The sequence below is a fragment of the Carassius carassius genome, chromosome 1 (assembly GCF_963082965.1).
Source record: "Carassius carassius chromosome 1, fCarCar2.1, whole genome shotgun sequence".
NCBI classification, from domain to species: domain Eukaryota; kingdom Metazoa; phylum Chordata; class Actinopteri; order Cypriniformes; family Cyprinidae; genus Carassius; species Carassius carassius.
Window position 1 is genome coordinate 8,057,814 of NC_081755.1, and position 25,813 is coordinate 8,083,626.

The 25,813-nt window shown below is 42.2% G+C and overlaps 2 protein-coding genes and 1 non-coding gene across 3 annotated transcripts; 1 reads left to right on the forward strand and 2 right to left on the reverse strand.

The window, feature by feature from the left end:
- Positions 1-450: 450 nt before the first annotated feature.
- LOC132100987 (uncharacterized) lies at positions 451-6,319 on the reverse strand. The gene is made up of 10 exons (XM_059509082.1): positions 6,088-6,319; positions 4,817-4,914; positions 4,482-4,631; positions 4,218-4,333; positions 3,971-4,107; positions 3,783-3,876; positions 3,513-3,624; positions 2,903-3,232; positions 2,321-2,448; positions 451-1,987 (listed from the first exon to the last, which is right to left on the reverse strand). Exons 1-10 carry the CDS (start codon positions 6,093-6,095, stop codon positions 1,670-1,672), a joined length of 1,491 nt encoding a protein of 496 aa, XP_059365065.1. The 5' UTR covers positions 6,096-6,319; the 3' UTR covers positions 451-1,669.
- An 11,271-nt stretch (positions 6,320-17,590) lies between these two features.
- Positions 17,591-18,124, forward strand: LOC132109632 (uncharacterized). Its single transcript, XM_059519719.1, has one exon. The coding sequence runs from the start codon at positions 17,591-17,593 to the stop codon at positions 18,122-18,124; it is 534 nt and encodes a 177-aa protein (XP_059375702.1).
- Positions 18,125-23,705: 5,581 nt separating this feature from the next.
- On the reverse strand, positions 23,706-23,777 carry trnaq-uug (transfer RNA glutamine (anticodon UUG)). The gene has a single exon. It is a non-coding gene; the product is annotated as a tRNA-Gln (tRNA).
- Between the last annotated feature and the right edge of the window lie 2,036 nt (positions 23,778-25,813).

Sequence of the window (25,813 nt, forward strand, 5' to 3'; positions counted from 1 at the left end):
ACAAACAATAAACTCATGTCTCAATTTTATTTTTTCAAGCTACTCCTCTTCAAACAACATTACACTTAAACATAATTCACTTGTCATTGTGAATGTGTCATCGTTTTGTGAAAAAAGAAAAAAAAAAGATAAGAAATGAAAAATACTTAAATAAAAAGTAATGATGACAGTGGATGAGATGAAAAACAATTACATGAAACTATATGGTACAATAAACAAATCAGAATCACAACCATAAGACATCAGAATGTCAAACAACTTGTGGTGCAAAATATCCTTAATCTCCAAAACATAAGGTGCTTCTGTGGTATGAGCAACTTTGTAAGCATGGATATGTTCATCTAAACATATTGTTTTCAGTGCAGTTGTTATTAAAAGGATGTGCTCATCTTTAATAACAATATTCTGGATTACATAAAATACAGGCATGTCATTTTGTAGGCACTCTAGTAGGCAAAAGCGGCAACAGTACCTAGCACTAAATGATTCCACAAAACCAAACAAGGAATGGACACCAAGGTTGTCACCAGTAACCTGGACAATGGTTCCATAAACTGTCTGATCAAATAAAGGAATCTGAATTCCAATGGTTTAAAGTGTTGAGATATCCTGGACAAGCGGCTCTAGTATTTTATCAAACCTATAGGTTTTTGATATCTTGTGCATGAAATAAAGTGACTAAATATATATTTAGTAAACTCGAATTGTATTTAGAAGAAATATTTCTAAGGGTAAAATAGATAGCTCCTAACTTATGTATTCCTCGTTTTGATCCAAGGGGGTTTGAGCATTCAAATTCATAAAAAAAAAGCTGGATCTGAACTGCATGTCTTTGTTTTGAGAAGAGTGCATGATTCTTCAAAGAATTCTCCATCGTGTATGTCATAAAGACAATTTGGTCTTTGTTGTGAATCTCTCACCATCATATCTGTAATGCTAGGGTGTCTATAAATGGACTGTAAAGTCTCAAGAATTGGTATATATACAAATTTATCCTTAGAAAATGGTTTGGGCAAAAGTTCCAGTTGTTCTGTTACGCCGCGTTGCAAATCTTGTTCCAAGAACATATTCAACAGGATCTATTTTTCCCCATTTGTCTGAAAATTACCGCATTCTCTTGCTCTCAGTATTTAATGCCGCAAAAGGATTTTGTATTTTTTTCAAAACACTGATCAATTTGAGATTCAACAACACTTTTTATGGGCTCCTCTAAGGATAGGCTGTTTTTCACTGATTCTTGAGTTTCACTATGAATATCTCCAATAACTTCTTCTAGAGCACCAACAAAATAGTTAATAGTTGTCTCTGTGACACCAGCAACTTTAAGTTAAGCCACCACTGTTGCACAACTGTTTACTATATTTGTTTTTAAGAATGCAGACTCACAAGGCGGATTTTGGTTTGATAAAACACCTACATCATCTAATGAAATGGAGTTGGCGGTGGATGAGCTTTCACCAGAATCAATGCGTGAACGGTCAATTGCACAACACTTATTGAGATGCTTTCTTAATCCAGAAAAACTATGGTAAAAATGTGAAAACAACCTCTTTGAGCACATTTTAACTTGAGACTTTTTCCTGGACAAAGGCCATGAACTAACTTGAAGTGCCTTATAAGGGCATTGGCATTAGCATGCCCCTTTTTACAAATGAAACAAATCATCTGCTCACTGGAGGATTCTAGCTCTCAACTCAGCTACTTTGGGATTCTCCTTGGTGGTTTCAACATCTATATCATAGACTGTGGTTTGCAGAAAGCTATACACATTGGTCAATTCCTGACAGTATGAAGTCCCAAAGACAAAGTGAGCTTTAAAAAGCTCATCAACACAGGCCAATGAATTAGAAGCCTTACAGGGTACAGCATGTTGGTCAATCACAATAAACCAAAAATGGATCCTACTTTTGTTCGGCCCAACAGCGAGTAGATACGGCTGGAGCCTCTCTCCAATGCTATCCAAGTGCCCTTGGATGCTGTTATCGGTCTGTGAAAGAATGAAAACACATTAGTGCCAATGTGACTTAACAGTAAGGGCCCCCTTTACACTTTACGTTTAGATCGTTAAAATAGGGCCCTTAAAGTAAATATACAGCATTCATAAAGACACAGTGATGCCTTCCACCAAAGTTTCTGTATTTCACACTTTCGGGAGATCATTACTAAATATGTGCTAAGTAGAAAAGAATACCACAAGAACAACAATTTGGAGAAAAGTAATCTTTAAGAGAAATAAGCAAGTCTGAGAAATAAGCAAGTTCACACAGTGACAAAACATTGTAAAACAGTGTCATTTGATCTGTTAAATCAGTAGCTTCACCTTGATGAATTTCACAAGACGATCAGATGCTTGTTTGGCTGAGATCTTTGCCGGTCTCTTGCGGCCTTGACTTGAGGGTGGCAAAAGGTGAACCAGCATCAGAATGGAAGACATGTCGCTGTCCCACCCTAGAAACACAGAAAACAAATTAAACATATTTTTTAGTATTTAAGCAGAAGGGATTGAGCATAACCTCCAAATCACTTTCAATTGACTTAGCTTAACTTGGTAGAGGTGCTGGTATAAATACATTAACCACTCCAGTATTTTAGTTAATACTTCACACAGATTCAGTATTAAGAGCACATTCATGGCCTAGTCTTGATGAATACAGATGTGTGGATGTATTTAGGTTAAACCTCCAAATATATTGAACATACAGCTAAACTTTACCTACAAAATATCAAAGATGCTTTTTTTATTCAGACTCCCAAATTAAAACTATTTCAAATTATAAATATGCACCTGCAAATCCTACAGTATGTAATGGATATAGTTGTCTCTACAATTTAAACTGTAGATCTGAGAATGTGTAACTTCCTTTTAAATAATTTAAGGTGTGCCACAATATAGATACAGTACCTTCTTCAACTTCAGTGGCTTCAGCATTTTGGATGAGGTCTTGGAGCTCACTAGTCTGTGTGAGGCCACGGCTCTGTGCAATAACCTTTGGTTTTATGTGGGTAGACCACTTCTCCAACAACTTTGCAGAGGTCGCATCACCAAACAGAAGTCCAAAATCTTGATCAATCTGCCAAAGATAATTAAAGTAAGTACCATAGAAGGAACGGACTTCCTTTACCACTGCCTCATCAGCTGTATGCTTCATCAGGGCTATTGCTTCCTGACAATGATGGTCTTCAGTCAAACAGCAGTCTTCTTTGTAGGGATGTCTGTCAGCAGTTGGCCCACCTGAAAGTGTTTAAAACAATATGAAAACCAATTTGTTTTAGTTCCTTTTCTTTCCAAAGCACAACACATTAATGCCAAAACTAGATAAATGACACAAAATAACATGTGAAACATGCATATATCCCAGAGTGCCATCTGAATTTGCCCAATGTTGATGATTATGCAAAAAATGTTTGCATTAAAAAAAGAACATAGAGATGCTATGTAACATGAGACCTCATTCACAATGTGGCTTAATTACAGATGCATAAAAGCATTGACTTCACATCAAATCTCACACCTGTTTGTGGTTGTCGTGGATGCTTCATCCGTCCCTCTGATGCTTCTTTCTGCAGAGTTTTAATTCTCCACGCCAAATATCCACTTCCATCTTCTGCATTGTAATAATGCTCCTATTACCAGAACAATAAACAGATCAAGTAGTTATACATTACCAGATTAAGGCAATAAATGCCATATCAATTATAATGAAGATATTCTTTATTCTGCAATATACAGAATGTCTCCTCCTCCGGTACAACAAAAATATTGAGATGCTACTGCTATTTACATATCCAAGCTTGCTCCTGGGGTCAGCCAAGCATGGGAAGAGGGAAATGATTCCTTTCGCATATTCTTCCTTCAAACGTCGGGAAAGGCTTGTTCTACACACACACACACAAACAAACCAAAGCAATTATAATTATAACCCATAACATCATAAACAACAATTTACAAACTACTTTATGAACAACTTACCCATGTTCATTTGTTAAATGTGCTACCAAAATTTTCACCATGTCACGTCTTCGGGAATCGGACAGACCTTTGGTGCGGGCATATTTGTTTATAATCTTTTCACCTCCAGGGCTGGTCTTTAGGATATCTTCAATCATCTGGAGGGGGAATGATGCGATATTGTTCAGGGATTATAAATTAACAACTGACAAGTGTTTTAAGTCATTCTATATAGATGTAATTCAGAGGCAAGATTGGTGATCCTTACCTTGGCAAGACGACGTTCCTCAGCTTGATTTTTTTCAGGAGGGTTTGTAATCAACATTGCAGTGTCATCAGACTCTGACGTACCTTCATCTCCTAATGAGCTTGAGCTTAAAGAATCTTCAATATAAACCATATCAATGGTCTGATTATCTGTTCATGCTACTGTGGCAGCATACTACTCAGCTATTAAGAATTAATTCAATAGCCATATTAGTATATGCAAATCAGTGAATTGGTGAATATTACTGAATGTCAAACAATTAACCATCAATGTTTGCTGTGCCTGGGATGACAATTTCTAAGACACCAAGATCTGGTCGTGTCAGCAGATATACGAATGCTTCCTTATCAACTTCTGTCTTCGAGTCATCAAAGACTTTCACATCCATTGAAGGAAGATCAAATTTCTTGGCAACTAAAGGAAGACACACCAATGGAAAATTGACACAGAGGCCAGCAATGCCAAAGGAACTACAACAGTTATTTTTTAACCCCATAATATACAATCATACACTTAATATATTACCTAAAAAAATAATAATAATAATTTCAGACTGAAAGGTATTTATGATATTAACAATGTTAAATTTTATCTCTTACCACATTCCAAAAATGATTGAAATGTAAAAGGTTTTGAAGAAAAAATATATCTCTTGCTGTCTTTGAACTTCACTCTGACAACATTGTTGGTCTGCATCCTGAAAGAACCAAAAAGACAAAGTTAAACAAGGCGATAAAATTCACAGTCAGAGGAAGAAAAGAACATTCATTAGTGCACTACACAACATGTATTTTTTATATGTAATAACTGTCCAATAGTTCTGTTAAGGCAAGGTGCTCAATATATCTTTATTCGGACGGTAATTGTTCCCCATGAGATATAAATCTGCATGCACCTCAGTGATGAATCTCATGCATTCGTGGTGATTTATTCACAGGGGAGTGAGTTTTATGATCCTACAAACCAGGGAACGTGCTGCTCAAGTGTAATAATGTAATAGGCCATTCTTGGAATTTTTAATAAGTAAGATTTAATTTAATAAGAAATTAATATCCTATTTGTTGCGTGATTATTTACATCTGTTAAAAACAAAGAAGATACATACAATTGAAATTACATTTTTTTAACTCAAAATGATGTATGTCATTTAAAAAATGAATTTGTGAACTTATTTACATACGAAAAACAAAGTTGCTTGGTTTACATTTTAATTTGTAAGGCTATATTATGTTAAAATTTAAAGCCCATTTCTAATGTTTACCTGTTTATTTCCCACTTTCTCCTTTCAACTGAGTAATATTCTGCTTGTAAATACTTCCCAGGATTTCTGTAACAAAAGTGTACATATTACAAAAGCAACAGTTGTGTTCCGCAGTGGTCAAAAGGGATTCAAACAGTGAATTATGAAATGAAACACCAACATTCTAGATTCAGACGGTAATAAAATCACCAAATATCCCATGTAAATAATGAAAACATCTTACATTCCTATCAGAAACAATTATCGTCCAAAGAGGGGTAAGTTAATGCACATAAAAATGGCCTCCAGCAATTACGGTTAACATTAACTCTATACCGAGTCAAGTACATGTGGTGCACAACTCCAGACGCTTGTCACAAAAGATTAGTGGACGAACAATTATAAACAGCTAACTTTAGCTAGTTTTACTTGTGTCAATTAATGTTAATGTTTGTAATCTAACAACATTATATGCTAGCTATTTGCTTTCAATATAACTTAGTTCTCAGTCAACACGAGAAAGCGATCTTTAATCACTCTCTATAAAAAAACTGCCAAAATGATCTAACGTTAAGCTAAAAACAGAGGCGAATATTATAAAAATGAATACGACTTTGAAACTTTACTTACTTTACCATCCAGCAGAAACGCACGTTATCTTTTCAAATCGAAGCAGCAGTGGTCAATGGCAGTGACTGTAATGGCGGAACGAAACGAAACTTTGGGAAGAGAACAGTTAACGTCAGGGCAGAAACAAATTATTATACTGTGTTCGGCAGTGGACAAAAAGGAGTCAACGGCGAATTCTGAATTGTCACCCCCAAAGTTCTGGCTTCATACGCTCAAAGATGACAAAATATATATAAAATAATCGCACACAAGCCCCTGTAAATGCTGAAAATACCTACATTCCCACACTTTCACTCCGAATCGGGATAATAATGCATATCTAAATAGCCTCCCAGCAATGCAAGTTAATCACGGCTTACGTTAACTTTTACTCTATACCGAGTCAAGTACATGTGGCATGTGGCGCACAATTCGATCGCTTGTTACAATATTTATGTGGACAAACATTTAACGTTAATAGGCTATAGCATACTAACTGATGTCAATTAACGTTAGTAATTTTTATATTAACTTAGCTGTTTGCATTAAAGATTACTTAGTCTAATTTAGTTCTGACATAGCACAACTTAGTGCTCAAGCTGACATGAGAAAGCAAAAAATTGGCGAAATGTCCTGAGATAATAACAGGGGTGAATATTATGAAAAATATATGAATACCAAGACTTTGAAACTATATTTACTTTACCATCCAGCAGTTCTCTTCTCCACCCAAAGCAGCAGCCATCGACAGCCGTGACTAAGATGGCGGATAAACGAAACTTTGGGAAGAGAACAGTTATGGGATGAGTCACTGCAGTTACTCTGTGATTTTGCTCCCACTCTACTGATACATTTGACTCTGTACACTCAAAATAGAGCAAAAACAAGTATTTTTGAGGAAAACATTTTTATCTCTGGAAAAAACTACTCAGCCATTTTTCCTGTGTATTTGCCTGAACTTCTTCAAGTGAGTTCTGGGGCAAACCGAAAATCCAGCACTCTCCTTCACTACTGATACTGCGACTTTTCTTGTTTGTACGTGTTCATTCGCTGGCATTTTTCACATTTCTTTTTTTCTCCCTTAAAAACAAATTTGTCCATTCTGATGCTCAATTTTACCTTAACTAATGGCTGTTGATGACTATTTGAATTGAATTCTGCCAAAGTGCGCGCTTGTACGTGTTCGTTAAATGCGTAACGTTATGTAGGTCTCATGTCTGAAAATAATATATGAAAAACAAAATAATTTCACATAAAAACATTAGGATATAGCTTATATTTCATTAGTAGCCTAAATGTTTTAATTAACGTAAAAAATGTAATTAATTGTAAAACTCAGTTTTTTTTTAATTTATTTTTTTTATTTAGCAAATGGTGGGCCGCATTTGAATTCGTGACAGGCCGCAGGTTGAGAACCACTGGACTATGGGGATGATTCTTGCTTTGGGTGCGAGAGGTCTCGGGTTCAAATCCCGGACAAGCCCACCTTGAGCATCTTATTGAGAAGTATCAGTCAGTTCTGCCTTCTTTCGGCCAATAATACGCCTGCATGTTTTCATGCCCACTTCTCCCTGTTCTTAGTTCCTCATCTGCAATTTAAACTTGGTACAACACTTCGCTTGTTGGGTTTGCGCAATTGCACTGAAAGGAGGGGGTGTATCTAAGATGGCTCAGATTGGCTCCCATGCAAGGTAGCCGTTTGCGGCTGACTGGAGGCTCGTGTCCTTTGCCTTGACATTTTTCTCAATATTGGTTTACAAGGTTCGGAAAGCGTTACACTGAAGATTTAACCCTTATGTGTTGTTGGGGACGTTTTTGTTCACTAGGGGGAAAGTTGAGTTTTATTTTGGCCGCAACTTTCTCTGTGTTTGAGCTAATGGAATGATTTTTGGTGACAAATCTTATTTTGACCCATGAAATTTTTCAAAAACTCAATGGTACACTGAGGGCAAATTCACTACCCTTTCGTTATGTTCGTGGATGAAAACATCCACTAAATTAAACTGCTGTAAAAATGTATCAGATAAAAAAAAATTTTTTTTGGCATAAATCTATAAATTAACCTCAGTCCTGATCAAAACTACCAAATGTTTAAAAAAAAATCCAAGATTTTAACTCTTTAATTACCAAGTTCTTTAATGATGTCACTGATTTGGGAAAAAACCCACACAAACTTACATATTTTCAATATAAAAAGTGATTGTGGACTGGATATTTTTTTTTTACCTTTTATCACAGTCTTGGGCATGTCAAATATTAGTAACAAGATTGGCTTTGATGCATTGTTAGTTTTTGTGCAGCATTGGATTTTAATTTTTTTCTCCCTCATTTGTTGTTGGTGGCTGTTTTTGCCCCATTGACTTCCATTATAACGACATTTTTTGATTGTAAAGCCATGACACCATATATTCATGCATTCTTAATTGTTTGTGGTTTTCCCTTTTGGGAAGATGTACAATTTGTTATTTTTACAGTTGATCACTAGGTGGGACCATTAACCCTTTAGATAGGCCTGTGCAAAAAAAGGCTTAGTTTCTGGCTTTTATATGGAGTTATATGGAATATATAGCGGCGCTGGTCAGGGTGCTGGACAGGGAAGCAGAGCTGGTCAGGGAAGTGGACAGGGAAGCGGAGCTGGTCAGGGAAGTGGACAGGGAGCGGAGCTGGTCATGGTGCTGGTCAGGGAAGCGGAGCTGGACAGGGTGCTGGACAGGGAAGCGGAGCTGGACAGGGAAGCGGAGCTGGTGAGGGCGCAGGAGCTGGTCAGGGTGCTGGTCAGGGAAGCGGAACTGGACACGGAAGCGGCCAGGGCGCAGGACACGGCAGCGGAGCTGGACACGGAAGCGGCTAGGGCGCAGGACACGGCAGTGGAGCTGGACACGGAAGCGGCCAGGGTGCAGGACACGGAAGTGGCCAGGAAAGCGGTGCAAGACACGGAAGCTGTGCTGAACAGGGATGCGGCACGGGACAGGGATGTGGCGCCGGACAGGGAAGCGGACGAGGGAATTGTCATGGATGTGGCCAAGGACAATGTTGTGATCAGGGACATGTTCATGGTAATTTAGCATAATACTTTCTGGAGATCTTTTCCACTGCTTTTATTCAAATGGCATGTTTTCCCTGTTTGCTCATACGGTTTAGAAATAATTTCTGTCTCTACACCTCAAATTAAAAAAAAATAATTGCTTGATTTGAAGAGTTTGTTTGGTGTCATTTGGCTGTTTTCTCATAACCGCTTTCTGGCATCAGTGCTGTAAGTTCCTCTCCCTGAGTACTGGACAATTAATTTTTTTTTTTGGCGCCAATTTATAAACTGTTTTGTGTATCAAATTTTATTCTTGGCAAAGCTGAATAGTCTGTTGCCATTACTCCAGTCATAATTCATTGTATTATGTCGATTTGGTGCTCTAGAAACATTTCATGAATGCTGAAAACAGTTTGTTGGGCGCTAGTAATACTTCCATAAGCTCTTGTGATTTTTCTGAGGCAATATGTTAAAGATAGCATGATTCTAAGGCTACGTCCACACTAAACCGGAGCCTACCCCAATCCAATCTTTTTTGTTTTTCCTTTTCCTAAAACATATTCCCATCCACACGGCGTTGTATCAAGAAATCGCTGCGTCCACACAAAACCAGTGAAACCGACTGAAAACAATGTAGTATACATGCCAGATCAGTATGTGGCGCATAAACCTTGCGCGCTGTATACAAACAGTTGTTGTTGCTCTTACGTGATGTAGCAGTGTCTGATCCGTGTGGATGAAATTCCTATACGATAAAAAAAAAATTGTGTGTCTTCACAGAAACGTGTCACCGTGTGGACGGGGCCTAAGAGACGTTGATTCTTAAACCATTGTACTTGTATAGGAATAGCTTAACAGGTGTTACAGGTCAAAAGCTTATTGTGGACCTGTGGATTTCGAATTGGAATAAAGCCTGGCGTGTTTGTGAAAATATACTGTTTAAACAAAGTAAAAGAGGCTCTATTTAAAATGTTTCATGGTAGGGGTGTCGCAATATAACTAATTCAAAGTAACAATTATTGATAGTGTTGATTTAGTGTGTGACAATATACCGGTATTGGCATTAACCTCAATATTTAAAATGAACCGTTCTCTTATGATAACACCACATGTAATTACTCCAGCGTCACTACCTGGTGGCAGTATTGTGCCTTAACGATGACACCTGTCACACAAGAAGATGACGCAGCCACTCTGAGAAGAGTCGTGTTCATCAGAGTAAGTTGCCATTATTTTGCTAGTCCTAGACTGGGAAATGTTATATTAACCTGTTAACAGCGGTTTTCTGTGTTCATATATTTAAGTAAAGGGTGATTATTTAATAAGTACCACGTTTTCTTTACTCGTTTTTGTATTTGTAATCATGTGCGTAGTCACACTTTATTTCGTTGTTCAAATCTATTAACAGTTACGTGATTAAAACTGGTCTTGAAAAACTGAGCAAACACGTTGCTACATTAAACTTGTAAAATGTTAAGTTGGTCGCAGTGCCATGCACTTAATGCCTCATCTGCAGTCATTCTTCAATAAGGTTCATTAGTTGACATTATTTAATTACATTAGTTAACATATAAATAACATAAATATTGAACAATATTTCCCCAGCATTTATTCATCTTAGTTCATGTTAATCTCAGCATTTACTTATGCATTATTAAAATCTCAAGTTGTGTTTGTAAACATTAAAGTACTGTGAACTAACATGAACGACTACTTTTTTTAACTTTAAAAAAGATTAATGTGTAACGTATTGTTCACTGTTCATTCGTGTTAATACATTAATGTTAACAAAACATCTTATTTGTAAAGTGTTACCATTAATATTTATTCATCATACTGTTGAGCTTGACAGTATTTTCTCTCTTATTTCATAGGAGCTTCAAAGATGATGGAGAAAGCCAGAGTCTTGTGTCCTGAATTTATCCTTGTTCGTTGGATGAAAAAGAAAAACTAAAAAAAATAAAAAATAAATCTTTTTTTCCCCACAAGGTTTCTATAGATATCACGGTATCGAGGCCACAATAATCGTGATATGAAAAAATCTAATATCTTGACAGCCCTATTTCATGGTACATGCGGCTAAAGTGTGTTAGAGATCTGGATCTTGATTATCCCTGCGATTCGTTTGCTCAATGGAAAAGGAGTCTATATTACCCATGTATTTTGTAATTGTTTTTAAACAATTTTAATTTTTCTATTTTTTTTGGGTGGACGTGCAAAATGTAATGAAAAGGAAAACGTGTTCAAATGAATGTAATAACTTTCCTTGTACATCTTTTTATTATTTTGGAAAGATTTCACATACAAGGTCAGGATCCAATCCAAATTTCATCCATTTTCTTCAGGAGACTTGAGGACTACTGCACCAGTTTGGAGAACATTAATAAAAAAGGCTTGTAATTAATTTTTTTTTGGAATATACAGTTGTTGATTACTGAATAAATGGTCTGCACACTCTTGTGCATTACTGTTGTAAATTTTGGTCTGGATAATTTTAAGAAAAGAAGAAGAATTAGAGGAACCGGCACGCACAGCTTCGGTCTGCACAGCGCTGCATGAAGTCGAACACATCTATTCATTTTGCAGTTGATAGTGTCGCCATAGAAATGCACAATCGTCTCATAATTAGGCTAGCTTAATTTATGACATGGCTAGAACGCAGCATTCAGCTGGTCCAACCCCAATCAAACACACCTGCACAAGCTAATCAAGACATTTCAGATTACTAGAAAACTGCAGGCAGGTGAGTTTGATCAGGGTTGGAATTGAACTGTTTTCCTTGGATCTTTAAAACCCCATTTTACAGAGGTTGATATTGCAGCAACACGTATTCGTTTTAGTTTTGTGCGCTTTGCTGTTTGTTTCTCCTGACGCATCGATTCAGTGCATTTTCCAGCAGAGATCGCAGACTGGGAGGATGACAACTCGAGTGTGTTTCTCGTTGACCGCTGTTTTTTTGTGTCTGTTCGGATACTTGAGCATAACTCATGCTATTCAAAGACGAACCACAGGTGAAAAGATGTGTTAATTTCATTACACAACCTGAAAAAATGCAGAAATAAGTGACCCTAAGTCTTTGAAAATAATTAACGGTTTTTGAATGAGTAGTAGGTTTTAAAACCCTTTTGATTTGAAGCAGACAAATATGTATAAACTTTGTATTTTGGTTTGAGACCCATTGCGAAAACCCCAGATTTACAAATTCTGAAACCACACTCCCTGGCCTCCCCTAATGGTCCTCTTGAATTCTCTAGTGGACGGTTTCTGCCCGGCGAGGCTGACGGTCGTGCCGTCCCATCGAGGATGTTCCTCTGATGAAGACTGCCCTGGAGGGCACAAATGCTGTCGATTTGACTGTGGGCCTGTTTGCGTGCTGCCTGTTTTCAGTGAGTTTCAGTTAATAATGGATGTTAAGGCTAATAAAGGATGTTAAAAAAAAAACTATGCATACACGTAACGCACTGAATTCGATGTAAGTTCTAAGCAGAGACTTTGCCTTTTTGTTGTTGTTCCCTAAAGTCAGTTTGAATTCATCCCTTAGGGTGGTTTTAAGGACAGGGTGGCTTTACAAAATAAAAAAGAATAATACTTCGTACAGTGGTTCCAGTCCTGGGGACCCCCTGCTCTGCACCCTTTGCATGTCCCCCCTATTTAAAATGCCTGATTGTGATCATCAGCTTGTCAGGAGTGCAATCCATGAACTGGATTAACAAGTTGATGATCTCGATCAGGCGTGTTAAATAAGGGAGACATGCAAAATGTGCAGAGCAAAGGGTCCCCGGGGACTAGAATTGAGAACCACTGACTTTGAATAGATTCATTCTGTAAGTAAAATTGCTATTCATGCTTTGAAAGTTTTGTATGTTTTGAGGATCCCTGGTCCATATACACAAACTAAAGCTTACTATCGGTGTTCACGCAGTGAAGCCGGGTCAGTGTCCCATACTGCAAATGATTCCACTGTGTGCTAAAAGCTGTTTCCATGATGGCCAGTGTCCTGACACACAGAAATGTTGCCCAACCACTGGTGGCTTTGCATGCAGTGAACCACGTGGTCAGGAAAGAGGTCAGGCAAGCTGTCATGGAAGCGGTTATGGCCAGGGCGCCGGACAGGGAAGCGGTTCTGGCCAGGGCGCCGGACAGGGAAGCGGTTCTGGCCAGGGCGCCGGAGCGGGACAGGGAAGCGGTTATGGCCAGGGCGCCGGAGCGGGACAGGGAAGCGGAAGCGGTTATGGCCAGGGCGCCGGAGCGGGACAGGGAAGCGGTTATGGCCAGGGCGCCGGAGCGGGACAGGGAAGCGGAAGCGGTTATGGCCAGGGCGCCGGAGCGGGACAGGGAAGCGGAAGCGGTTATGGCCAGGGCGCCGGAGCGGGACAGGGAAGCGGAAGCGGTTATGGCCAGGGCACCGGAGCGGGACAGGGAAGCGGAAGCGGTTATGGCCAGGGCACCGGAGCGGGACAGGGAAGCGGAAGCGGTTATGGCCAGGGCGCCGGAGCGGGACAGGGAAGCGGAAGCGGTTATGGCCAGGGCGCCGGAGCGGGACAGGGAAGCGGAGCTGGTCAGGGCGCCGGAGCGGGTCAGGGAAGCGGCACTGGAGCTGGTCAGGGCGTCGGAGCGGGACAGGGAAGCGGCACTGGAGCTGGTCAGGGCGCCGGAGCGGGACAGGGAAGCGGCACTGGAGCTGGTCAGGGCGCCGGAGCGGGACAGGGAAGCGGAGCTGGTCAGGGCGCCGGAGCGGGACAGGGAAGCGGAGCTGGTCAGGGCGCCGGAGCGGGACAGGGAAGCGGCGCTGGAGCGGGACAGGGAAGCGGCGCTGGAGCAGGACAGGGAAGCGGCGCTGGTCAGGGCGCTGGTCAGGGAAGCGGACAGGGAAGCGGAGCTGGTCAGGGTGCGGGAGCTGGTCAGGGGGCTGGGCAGGGTGCAGGGACTGGTCAGGGCACTGGAGCTGGACAGGGAAGCGGCGCTGGAGCTGGACACGGGAACGGAGCTGGACAGGGTGCTGGTCAGGGAAGTGGACAGGGAAGCGGAGCTGGTCAGGGCACTGGTCAGGGAAGCGGCGCTGGTCAGGGCACCGGATCTGGTCAGGGAGCTGGACATGGAAGCGGCGCTGGTCAGGGAAGTGGACAGGGAAGCGGCGCTGGACATGGAAGTGGACAGGGAAGCGGTGCTGGACAGGGTGCTGGACAGGGAAGCGGAGCTGGACAGGGAAGCGGGGCTGGTCAGGGCGCAGGAGCTGGTGAGGGCCCTGGACAGGGAAGCGGAGCTGGTCAGGGCGCAGGAGGTGGTGAGGGTGCTGGTCAGGGAAGTGGACAGGGCGCAGGACACGGCAGCGGAGATGGACACGGAAAAGGCCAGGGCACAGGACACGGAAGTGGTCAGGGTGCTGGACAGGGAAGTGGAGCTGGTCAGGGCGCAGGAGCTGGTGAGGGCACTGGACAGGGAAGCGGAGCTGGTCAGGGCGCAGGAGCTGGTGAGGGTGCTGGTCAGGGAAGCGGACAGGGCGCAGGACACGGCAGCGGAGCTGGACACGGAAGCTGCCAGGGCGCGGGACACGGAAGTGGCCAGGGAAGCGGAGCTGGACAGGGTGCTGGACAGGGAAGCGGAGCTTGTCAGGGCACAGGAGCTGGTGAGGGTGCTGGTCAGGGAAGCGGACCGGGCGCAGGACACGGCAGCGGAGCTGGACACGGAAGCGGCCAGGGCGCAGGACACGGAAGTGGCCAGGGAAGCGGAGCTGGACAGGGAAGCGGAGCTGGTCAGGGCGCAGGAGCTGGTGAGGGTGCTGGTCAGGGAAGCGGAGCTGGTCAGGGTGCAGGAGCTGGTCAGGGTAGCGGACAGGGCGCAGGACATGGCAGCGGAGCTGGACACGGAAGTGGCCAGGGCGCAGGACACGGAAGTGGCCAGGGCGCAGGACACGGAAGTGGCCAGGGCGCAGGACACGGAAGTGGCCACGGAAGCGGTGCAGGACACGGAAGCGGCGCTGGACAGGGATGCGGCACGGGACAGGGAAGCGGTCAAGGGAATTGTCATGGATGTGGCCAAGGTCAATGTTGTGGTCAGGGAAATGTTCATTGTAACTTGGCATAATACTTTCTGGAGATCTTTTCCACTGCTTTTATTCAAATGGCATGTTTTCCCTGTTTGCTCATACGGTTTAGAATTTCTGTCTCTACCACCTCAAATAAAAAAAAAATTGCTTGATTTGAAGAGTCTGTTTGGTGTCATTTGGCTGTTTTCTCACAATCGCTTTCTGGTATCAGTGCTGTAAGTTCCTCTCCCTGAGTACTGGACAATTAGGGGGGTTTTTTTTGGCGCCAATTTATAAACAGTTTTGTGTATTAAATTTTATTCTTGGCAAAGCTGAATAGTCTGTTGCCATTACTCCAGTCAGAATTCATTGTATTATGCCGATTTGGTGCTCTAGAAACATTTCATGAATGCTGAAAACCGTTTGTTGGGCGCTAGTAATACTTCCATAAGCTCTTGTGATTCTTCTGAGGCAATATGTGAAAGACAGCATGTTTCTAAGGCTACGTCCACACTAAACCGGAGCTTAGCCCCATCCAATCTTTTTTTGTTTTTCCTTTTCCTAAAACATATCCCGTCCATACGGCGTCGTATCAAGAAATCGCTGCGTCCACACAAAACCAGTGAAACTGACTGAAAACCAAGTAGTATACATGCCAGATCAGTATGTGGTGCATAAACCTTGCGCGCTGTATACAAACAGTTGCTGTTGTTGCTCTTACGTGATGTAGTGGTGTCTGACTTGGGTCGACACGTGGGGTGATGACATCATCGTCTCAGAAAATATACGGATGGCCCCTTCCACACGAAAACGCAAAGATGGCGTGTTCAGATTTATCCACTCTTGGATCCGCTTTCAAAAAATAGTGGTTTCACCTTCCGAAAACACTGGATCCGTGTGGATGAAATTCCTATCCGATAAAAATTTGTGCGTCTTCACAGAAACGTGTCACCGTGTGGACGGGGCCTAAGAGACGTTGATTCTTAAACCATTGTACTTGTATAGGAATAGCTTAACAGGTGTTACAGGTCAAAAGCTTATTGTGGACCTGTGGATTTCGAATTGGAATAAAGCCTGGCGTGTTTGTGAAAATATACGGTTTAAACAAAGTAAAGGAGGCTCTATTTAAAATGTTTCATGGTAGGGGTGTCGCGATATAACTGATATTCAAAGTAACAATTCTTGATAGTGTTGATTTAGTGTGTGACAATATACCGGTGTTAGCAATAACCTCAATATTGAAAATGAACCGTTCTCTTATGATAACACCACATGTAAATACTCCAGCGCCACTACCTGGTTGAGCTCTCAGGTGGCAGTATTGTGCCTTAACGCTGACACCTGTCACACAAGAAGATGACGCAGCCACTCTGAGAAGAGTCGTGTTCAACAGAGTAAGTTGCCATTATTTTGCTAGTCCTAGACTGGGAAATGTTATATTAACCTGTTAACTGTGGTTTTCTGTGTTCATATATTTAAGTAAAGGGTGATTATTTAATAAGTACCACGTTTTCTTTACTCGTTTTTGTATTTGTAATCATGTGCGTAGTCACACTTTATTTCGTTGTTCAAATCTATTAACAGTTACGTGATTAAAACTGATCTTGAAAAACTGAGCAAACACGTTGCTACATTAAACTTGTAAAATGTTAAGTTGGTCGCAGTGCCATGCACTTAATGCCTCATCTGCAGTCATTCTTCAATAAGGTTCATTAGTTAACATTAGTTAATTTCATTAGTTGACATATAAATAACATAAATATTGAAAAATATTTCCACAGCATTTATTCATCTTAGTTCATGTTAATCTCAGCATTTACTTATGCATTATTAAAATCTCAAGTTGTGTTTGTAAACATTAAAGTACTGTGAACTAACATGAACGACTACTTTTTTTAACTTTAACAAAGATTAATGTGTAACGTATTGTTCACTGTTCATTCGTGTTAATACATTAATGTTAACAAAACATCTTATTGTAAAGTGTTACGTTTAATATTTATTCATCATACTGTTGACAGTATTTTCTCTCTTATTTCATAGGTGCTTTAAAGATGATGGAGAAAGCCAGAGTCTTGTGTCCTGCATTTATCCTTGTTCGTTGGGTGAAAAAGAAACACTCAATAAACAAAGTTAAAAAAATATTTTTTTCTTTTTTTAAGGTTTCTATAGGTATCAAGGTATCGAAAGCTGTTTCCATGATGGCCAGTGTCCTGACACACAGAAATGTTGCCCAACCACCGGTGGCTTTGCTTGCAGTGAACCACGTGTCAGGCAGGGAAGCGATTATGGCCAGGGCGCAGGACAGGGAAGTGGTTATGGCCAGGGTGCAGGACAGGGAAGTGGTTATGGCCAGGGCGCAGGACAGGGAAGTGGTTATGGCCAGGGTGCCGGACAGGAAAGTGGTTATGGCCAGGGCGCCGGAGCCGGGCAGGGAAGCGGTTATGGCCAGGGTGCCGGACAGGGAAGCGGTTATGGCCAGGGCGCCGGAGCCAGGCAGGGAAGCGGGGCTGGTCAGGGAAGCGGAGCTGGTCATGGTGCTGGTCAGGGAAGTGGCACTGGAGCTGGTTAGGGCGCCGGGGCTGGTCAGGGAAGCGGCGCTGGAGCTGGTCAGGGTGCCGGGGCTGGTCAGGGAAGTGGCACCGGAGCTGGTCAGGGTGCAGGGAAGCGGACAGGAAAGCTGCGCAGGAGCGGGTCAGGGCGCTGGAGCTGGTCAGGGAAGCGGACAGGGAAGCTGCGCAGGAGCTGGTCAGGGTGCTGGAGCTGGACAGGGAAGCTGCGCAGGAGATGGTCAGGGCGCTGGGGCTGGACAGGGAAGCGGAGCTGGTCAGGTCGTTGGTCAAGGAAGTGGACAGGGAAGCAGCGCTGATCAGGGTGCTGGAGCTGCACAGGGAAGCGGCGCTGGTCAGGGAAGTGGACAGGGAAGCGGAACTGGTCAGGGATCTGTTCAGGGCGCGGGAGCTGGTCAGGATGCTGGAGCTGGTCAGGGTGTTAATGGAACGCGTTAGACAGATGTGCAGACACTGTTGGTTCCATGGTGTAACGGTTAGCACCCTGGACTCTGAATCCAGCGATCCGAGTTCAAATCTTGGTGGAACCTTCAAGAGTCTGTCTGGCAGTGCTTGGCAAGGAAGAGCTTGGGTTATGTCACAACTTTCTCTGTGGCACTGTGTCTTAAAATGTATCGCTACAGTGGCCTTCTTTAACCATGAATCTGACATGGTGTTTCCAAACAGCCTAGAACTCACATAAAACTGACCAGGAACTAAACTGAGAAGACAGATGTCACCTGACCTTCTGTAGAGAAGCATTACAGACCTCAGACAGCTTCTCATCAGCGAAATCAGCAAGATTTGTGTGGCAGTGACACGATGTAGCTTTCTGCTGTTAAATTCAGCTTGTGTATTTTGCTGTTGATATTTTAATCAACATTATACTACGAAGGCAGGCCAGAGCTGGTATGTAAAAATTTAGTTTCTAACAAATCTGGTCAGTGCATCAGCTCTATTTCTGCTCTTGCAAGCTACAGAGGCAGGATGTTGGATCGACCGTAAAATCGAGCAGAGTAAAATACATGGCAAAGTGGCCCCCATTGAACAATAACCTGTGGCTTGTTGGTCTAGGGGTATGATTCTCGCTTACGGTGCGAGAGGTCCTGGGTACAAATCCTGGACAAGCCCGCTTCTGTCTTTGCAGCATCTTTTCTTGTGCAGTTTCAGTCCATTCTGCCATCCCTGGGGCAATCATATGCCACTGTCAATTAAGACTAAAGCTGTGCCTGCTGGTACTTAATTATTGAGTTTCTCACAAATCTGGTCAGTGCATGAGCTCTAATTCTGCCCTTGGATTCAGAGTCCAGCGTGCTAACCGTTACACCATGGAACCAACAGTGTTAGCACATCGGTTTGAAGTGTAGAAAACACCCAAGGAGGATCTGCAAAAAGCAACTAAACAGCAAGCATCAGAATGGTGTCTGAAAAGCATTCACGGCTACACTCTGAGTAAACCCGGGATCGAACCTGGGACCTTTAAATCTTCAGTGTAACGCTCTCCGAACCTTGTAAACCAATATTGAGAAAAATGCAAGCAAATTATTGGCCGTAAGAAGGCAGAAGTGACTGATACTTCTCAATAAGATGCTCCAAAGTGGGCTCGTCCGGGATTTGAACCCGGGACCTCTTCCACCCACAGCGGGAATCATACCCATAGACCAACGAGCCACCATGTGCCCAGATACTACTCAAAAATAGAAGCTTCAAAGCGGGCTAGTTTGGGATTTGAACATGGTACCTCTCGCTCCAGTACCAGCAATAAAAGAAAAAACATACCCCAAGACCAACAAGCCCTCAGATGCTCCTGCAACTAGCAAATGCAAGATGAAGGCTCAGAGGGCCGTGAAGCTATCCAAGAATCTATTTTTTTGCCATATCTCCACTGCTTGGGCTGCATTCCTAAACCGATGTTTAGAAAAATGTCAAGGCAAAGTTTAAACTGCAGATGAGGAACTAAGAAGAGCAGTGAGAAGTGGGCATGAAAACATGCAGACACTGCGTTAGTCTTAATTGACAGTGGCATATGATTGGCCCAGGGATGGCAGAATGGACTGAAACTGCTCAAGAAAAAATGCTGCAAAGACAGAAGAGGGCTCGTCTGGGATTTGAACCCGGGACCTCTCGCACACTAAGCTAGAATCATACCCCTAGACCAACAAGCCACAGGTCGTTGTTCCGTGGAGGCCACTTTGCCACGTATTTCACTCTGCTCGATGCTACTGTCACTCCAACAGCCTCTGTAGCTGGCAAGGGCAGAAATAGAGCTCATGCACTGACCAGATTTGTGAGAAACTCAATTTTAACGTAGCAGCTCTAGCTTGACCTGCCTTCGTAGTTTAATGTTGATTAAAATATCAACAACAAAATACACGAGCTGAATTTAACAGCAGAAATCTATGTACATTGTGTCACTGCCACACAAATCTTTCTGATTTCGTTGATGAGAAGCTGTCTGAGGTCTGTAATGCTTCTCTACAGAAGGTTAGGTGACATCTGTCTTCTCAAATTAGTTCCTGCTCACCGTAGTGTAAGGTCCAGGCACTCGGCCCAAGGAAGGTATCCAGTGCTGGATGAAGGTTTCCTGCGTGTTCGGTCTTTCAGCACGTAGAGTTATTCAATTTAGGTTAAACTCAAATCTGACTCCATTTTATTATTTAATCTGACTCCATTTTATTATCTAATCTGACTCCATTTTAGTATGACCTCGAATTTAGGTTGAAAGGCAAATTGGTTGTTTGTTGGTCTCTAATTATTATTGTTATTCTTCTGACATTTGATTATTCTAATTTAACTCTTCACTTAGTTTTACTCGTTCATTAGGAATCTATGTCGCTCAGGGTGCCCCACGATGGGTGTTCTTCTATGTGTGCCCCACGATCACAAACTCACCAGTCTAAACAGTAGCCAGAGGTTATGGCTAGTAGTCCCCCTCAGTTACCCATGTACAACTTAGTTAAAGCTCAAAACAATAATCAACAGTTATGCTAGCACTATCTGTCTAGCCCCCGACAGTCATATAACTACGTACAACTTAATTAAAGCTCAAACAGTAATCAGCGGTTATGCTAGCACTACCTGTCTAGCCCCCGACAGTTATATAACTACGAACAACTTAATAAAATTAACGTACAAATTAAAGCTGAGACAGTAACCACCTGTTATGACCAGTACTTTTACTAGCCCCCCATAGTTATGGACACACTTCATGCTATGGGCTCATTCCAGCTACAGAAAGCCCTGATCCTTTTGCTGCAATCGTTTAAATACCTCAGACCAAGACAAACATCCCCCGAGATGAAGACAGAAACTAACAATTGGACTTTGCATTAAGTCAGGTTCCAAACCAGGGTAGTTTACACCTCAAAGGGAACAGAAGGTAATTTACATGGAGGACCCTGGGAAGGTGAATGCTCTCCCATTACAGTAGGCAAAATATCTCTTAATTCTTAGCAAATGAATTATCTTTTAATCTACTTTTGTAAGACTGAGACCATTGTACCAGTTGCACTGAGACAATTCAAATGACACCAAACATGACTGTAAATTTCACTTACATTAATATAGACCGTTATATTCTACTATTGACCATTCTGAGTGAGCTATGTGAAGGGAAGGAATGGGATGAGAAGGAACTGTTGCATATGTGAGAGAGGCGTTTCCTGCATTTTCTCTCAGTGAGATGTGGGAACAGATGTCTGTATGTTAATGCACTGTGTGTCTATAGAATGTCTCAAAAGATCAAAGTGTCTGAGGTTTCTGTAATTCTTACAGTAGCAATACATTTTTAGACACACTGCCACAGAAAAACTTGTGACACGCCCCAAGCTCTTTCTTGCCAAGCACTGCCAGACAGACTCTTAAAGGTGCTACCGATATTTGAATTCGGATCGCTGGATTGAAAGTCCAGAGCGCTAACCGTTACACCATAGAACCAACAGTGTCTGCACATCTGTTTGAAGTGTAGAAAACACTCAAGGAGGATCTGCGAAAAGCAACTAAACAGCAAGCATCAGAATTGTGTCCGAAAAGCATAGACACACCCCCTCCTTTCAATGCAAGCACGTGGACCCAACGAGCGAAGTGTTGTACAAAGTTTAAATGGAAGATGAGGAACTAAGAACAGGGAGAAGTGGGAATTGAAACATGCAGGCGAATTATTGGCCGAAAGAAGGCAGAACTGATACTTCTCAGTAAGATGCTCCAAAGTGGGATGCTCCAAATGCAGCCTTAGACAAACCGCCGCCTTTCAGTGCAAGCGTGAAAACCCAACGAGCGAAGTGCTGTACAAAATTTAAATTGCAGTTGAGGAACTAAGAACAGGGAGAATAGGGCATGAAAACATGCAGGCAAATTATTGGCCGAAAGAAGGCAGAACTGACTGATACTTCTCAATAAGATGCTCCAGATGCACCCTAGGCGAGAATCATACCCCTAGACCAACAAGCCACAGGTTGTGGTTCAGTGGAGGCCACTTTGCCATGTATTTCACTCTGCTTGATGCTACAGTCGCTCCAACATCCTGCCTCTGTAGCTGGCAAGGGCGGAAATAGAGCTCATGCACTGACCAGATTTGTGAGAAACTCAATTTTAACGTACCAGCTCTAGCTTGGCCTGCCTTCGTAGTATAATGTTGATTAAGATATCAACAACAAAATACACAAGCTGAATGTAACAGCTGAAATCTACGTACATCGTGTCATTGCCACACAAATCTTTCTGATTTCGTTGATGAGAAGCTGTCTGAGGTCTGTAATGCTTCTCTGCAGAAGGTCAGGTGACATCTGTCTTCTCAAATTAGTTCCTGCTCAGTTTTATGTGAGTTCTAGGTTGTTTGGAAACACTCACCATGTCAGATTCATGGTTAAAGAAGGCCACTGTAGCAATACATTTTAAGACACACTGCCACAGAAAAGGTTGTGACATACCGCAAGCTCCTCCTTGCAAAGCACTGCCAGACAGACTCTTGAAGGTTCCACTGAGCTTGGAACTTGGATCACTGGATTCAGAGTCCAGAGTGCTAACCGTTACACCAAAAAAGTGACATCAACTCAGGTGGACACTACCAGCTGAGATTACATGACTTATTATAGGCGCGAAATTCTCCCAGGCTGCAACAAGGGGTCTTATTTTTTTTCCTCCGTAAGAAACCAATGTTTTGCTGATTTTTTTGGTTGACTTTTCAAAATATTGTGGAAAGAAAAACACTGTATAATTTCATTTGCATCTGCATCCATTGCATTTCGAGCTGTTTTACTTCCTTTTCCGTGTCAAAACGTCTACATTCGGTAGCTTCAGCAGTGTATAGTGTAAATGCAAAAATCGGATACGGGACACTTTTAAAAGATGATTTAAGAGGGGGTCATCAAAAAAATCGGATCTAGTCAGAAAATCAGATTTGGGCATCAAGACCTGCAGTGTAAATGCCGCCTTAGACACACCACCACCTTTCAGTGCAAGCGCGTGAACCCAATGAGCGAAGTGTTGTACAAAGTTTTAATTGCAGTTGAGGACCTAAGAACAGGGCGAATTATTGGCCGAAAGAAGGCAGAACTGACTGATACTTCTCAATAAGATGCACCAAAGTGGGCTCGTCCGGGATTTGAACATGAGACCACTCGCACCCAAAGCAGGAATCATAGCCCTAGACCAATGAGCCATGGGTGCTCAGATACTTCTCAAAAATAGAAGCTGGAAAGCGGGATCTGGGATTTGAACTCGGGACCGGTACCAGCAATAAAACAAAAAACACACCCCAAGACCAACAGGCCCTCAGATGCTCCTGCAACTAGCAAATGCAAGATGAAGGCTCACAGGGCCGTGAAGCTATCCAAGAATCTATTTTTTGCCATATCTCCACTGCTTGGGCTGCATTCTTAAACCGATGTTTAGAAAAATGTCAAGGCAAAGTTTAAACTGCAGATGCAGAGAAGTGGGCATGAAAACACTGTAGCGATACATTTTTAGACACACTGCCACAGAAAAAGTTTTGACACGCCCCAAGCTCTTTCTTGCCAAACACTGCCAGACAGACTCTTGAAGGTTCCACCGAGATTTGAATTCGGATCACTGGATTCAAAGTCCAGAGTGCTAACCATTACACGATGGAACCAACAGTGTCTGCACATCTGTTTGAAGTGTAGAAAACACTCAAGGAGGATCTGCAAAAAGCAACTAAACAGCAAGCATCAGTGTCCGAAAAGCATTCACAGCTCCACTCTGAGTAAACCCGGGATCGAACCTGGGACCTTTAAATCTTCAGTGTAACACTCTCCGAACCTTGTAAACCAATATTGAAAAAAACGTCAAGGCAAAGGACACGAGCCTCCAGTCAATCACAAACGGCTACTCTGCATGGCAGTCAGTCTGCACATCTGTTTGAAGTGTAGAAAACACTCAAGGAGTGCGAGAGGTCCCGGGTTGAAATCCTGGACGAGCCCTCTTCTGTCTTTGTAGCATCTTTTCTTGAGCAGTATCAGTCCATTCTGCCATCCCTGGGCCAATCATTGGCCACTGTCAATTAAGACTAAAGCTGTGTCTGCATGTTTTCATGCCCACTTCTCACTGCTCTTCTTAGTTCCTCATCTGCAGTTTAAACTTTGCCTTGACATTTTTCTAAACATCGGTTTAGGAATGCAGCCCAAGCAGTGGAGATATGGCAAAAAGATTATTCTTGGATAGCTTCACGGCCCTGTGAGCCTTCATCTTGCATTTGCTAGTTGCAGGAGCATCCGAGGACTTGTTGGTCTTGGAGTGTATTTTTTGTTTTATTGTTGGTACGTGAGCGAGAGGTCCCGAGTTCAAATCCCAGATGAGCCCGCTTTGCAGCTTCTAATTTTGAGTAGTATCTGGGCACATGGTGGCTCGTTGGTCTAGGGCAGGGCTATTCAATTAGTTTCATTCGAGGGCCGCATTATCAAATCGAAAAGTTGAGGTGGGCCGGTGGGTTGGTTTGGGGGTTTATCTTATTTATTGAAACATAACAGTTTCAATAAATAAGCTAAAGTAACCCCAAAGAAGTGTGGTATTTACTTGGAAATGTGGTACCCAACAGTATGCAAATATATAAAACCATAATAAATAAAAACTTGATAATTTACAGCTGTGTACAACTATTTTCCTTGGAACAAATAAATTATTTATACAAACTTATAGCTGTTGGTGAGAAATAATAATTATTTTATTTATAATTGTTATGCTTAAATGAAAATATTCTGACAGTGAGACTTGTTAACCACAGGCTCCCACTGTATAAAAAATGCCTAAACACAAGTTAAAAACTATACGCACCTTTACAAAGAAACTGACATAATTTCATAACAAGCATTAAATATATATTCCTCTACCCACCTAATAAAACTAATGCAATATAAATCACTATATTTACTATTAAACTATATAATATTATAGTATATATTTACTATATTTATTTATTACTACATAGTATTCAATATAAATATTGCACATTTCTGCCCAACCATGGTAAATTACTACAGTAAATGTGGTAAATGTTTGTAAGGGTGATTAGGGGATTTAAAGTCTTCTAATTTCGGTCATGCCACAATGTTTCTCCTGCTTTCCTCATCAGTCTTGTTGGGAATGTTGAGGCTGTTTCATCCGATTTAATACTAATTAAATCATCGAGTGATTTGTGGTTTGTAACAGAAATGTTTCTGTCGAACTGAAACGCTTCCACTGGTTGTCGCAACGCTGTTTAATATTAGTGTGTCCGGGACCGGGAGTAAACGCAACTCCGCGCTGGGCCGTGTTTAAACAACTAGTGAAACAACTGAAAACATCGCTATTTGTTGTAACTGTACTGAACAAGAAACCGCTTCAGATGATTCAGTTACGGAGCGGTCCGAATGAATCCGAATAGTTTTAGACCGTTATGCAAGCGCGTTTAGAAAGAATCGAACCAAAAGAATGATTCATTCACGAAGGATTGGTAGCCTATCGCTGGTTCAGTCGACATAAATTCGGGACACATATAATAACTGCTGAAATATTCACACGTAAAACGTTTCTCAGGTCAATCGGAGCGAAAAGAGGAGGAGGGAGGTTGGTGCCGTCGGGCCGCATGGAGATGATTGGCGGGCCGCATGTGGCCCGCGGGCCGCCAATTGAATAGCCCTGGTCTAGGGGTAT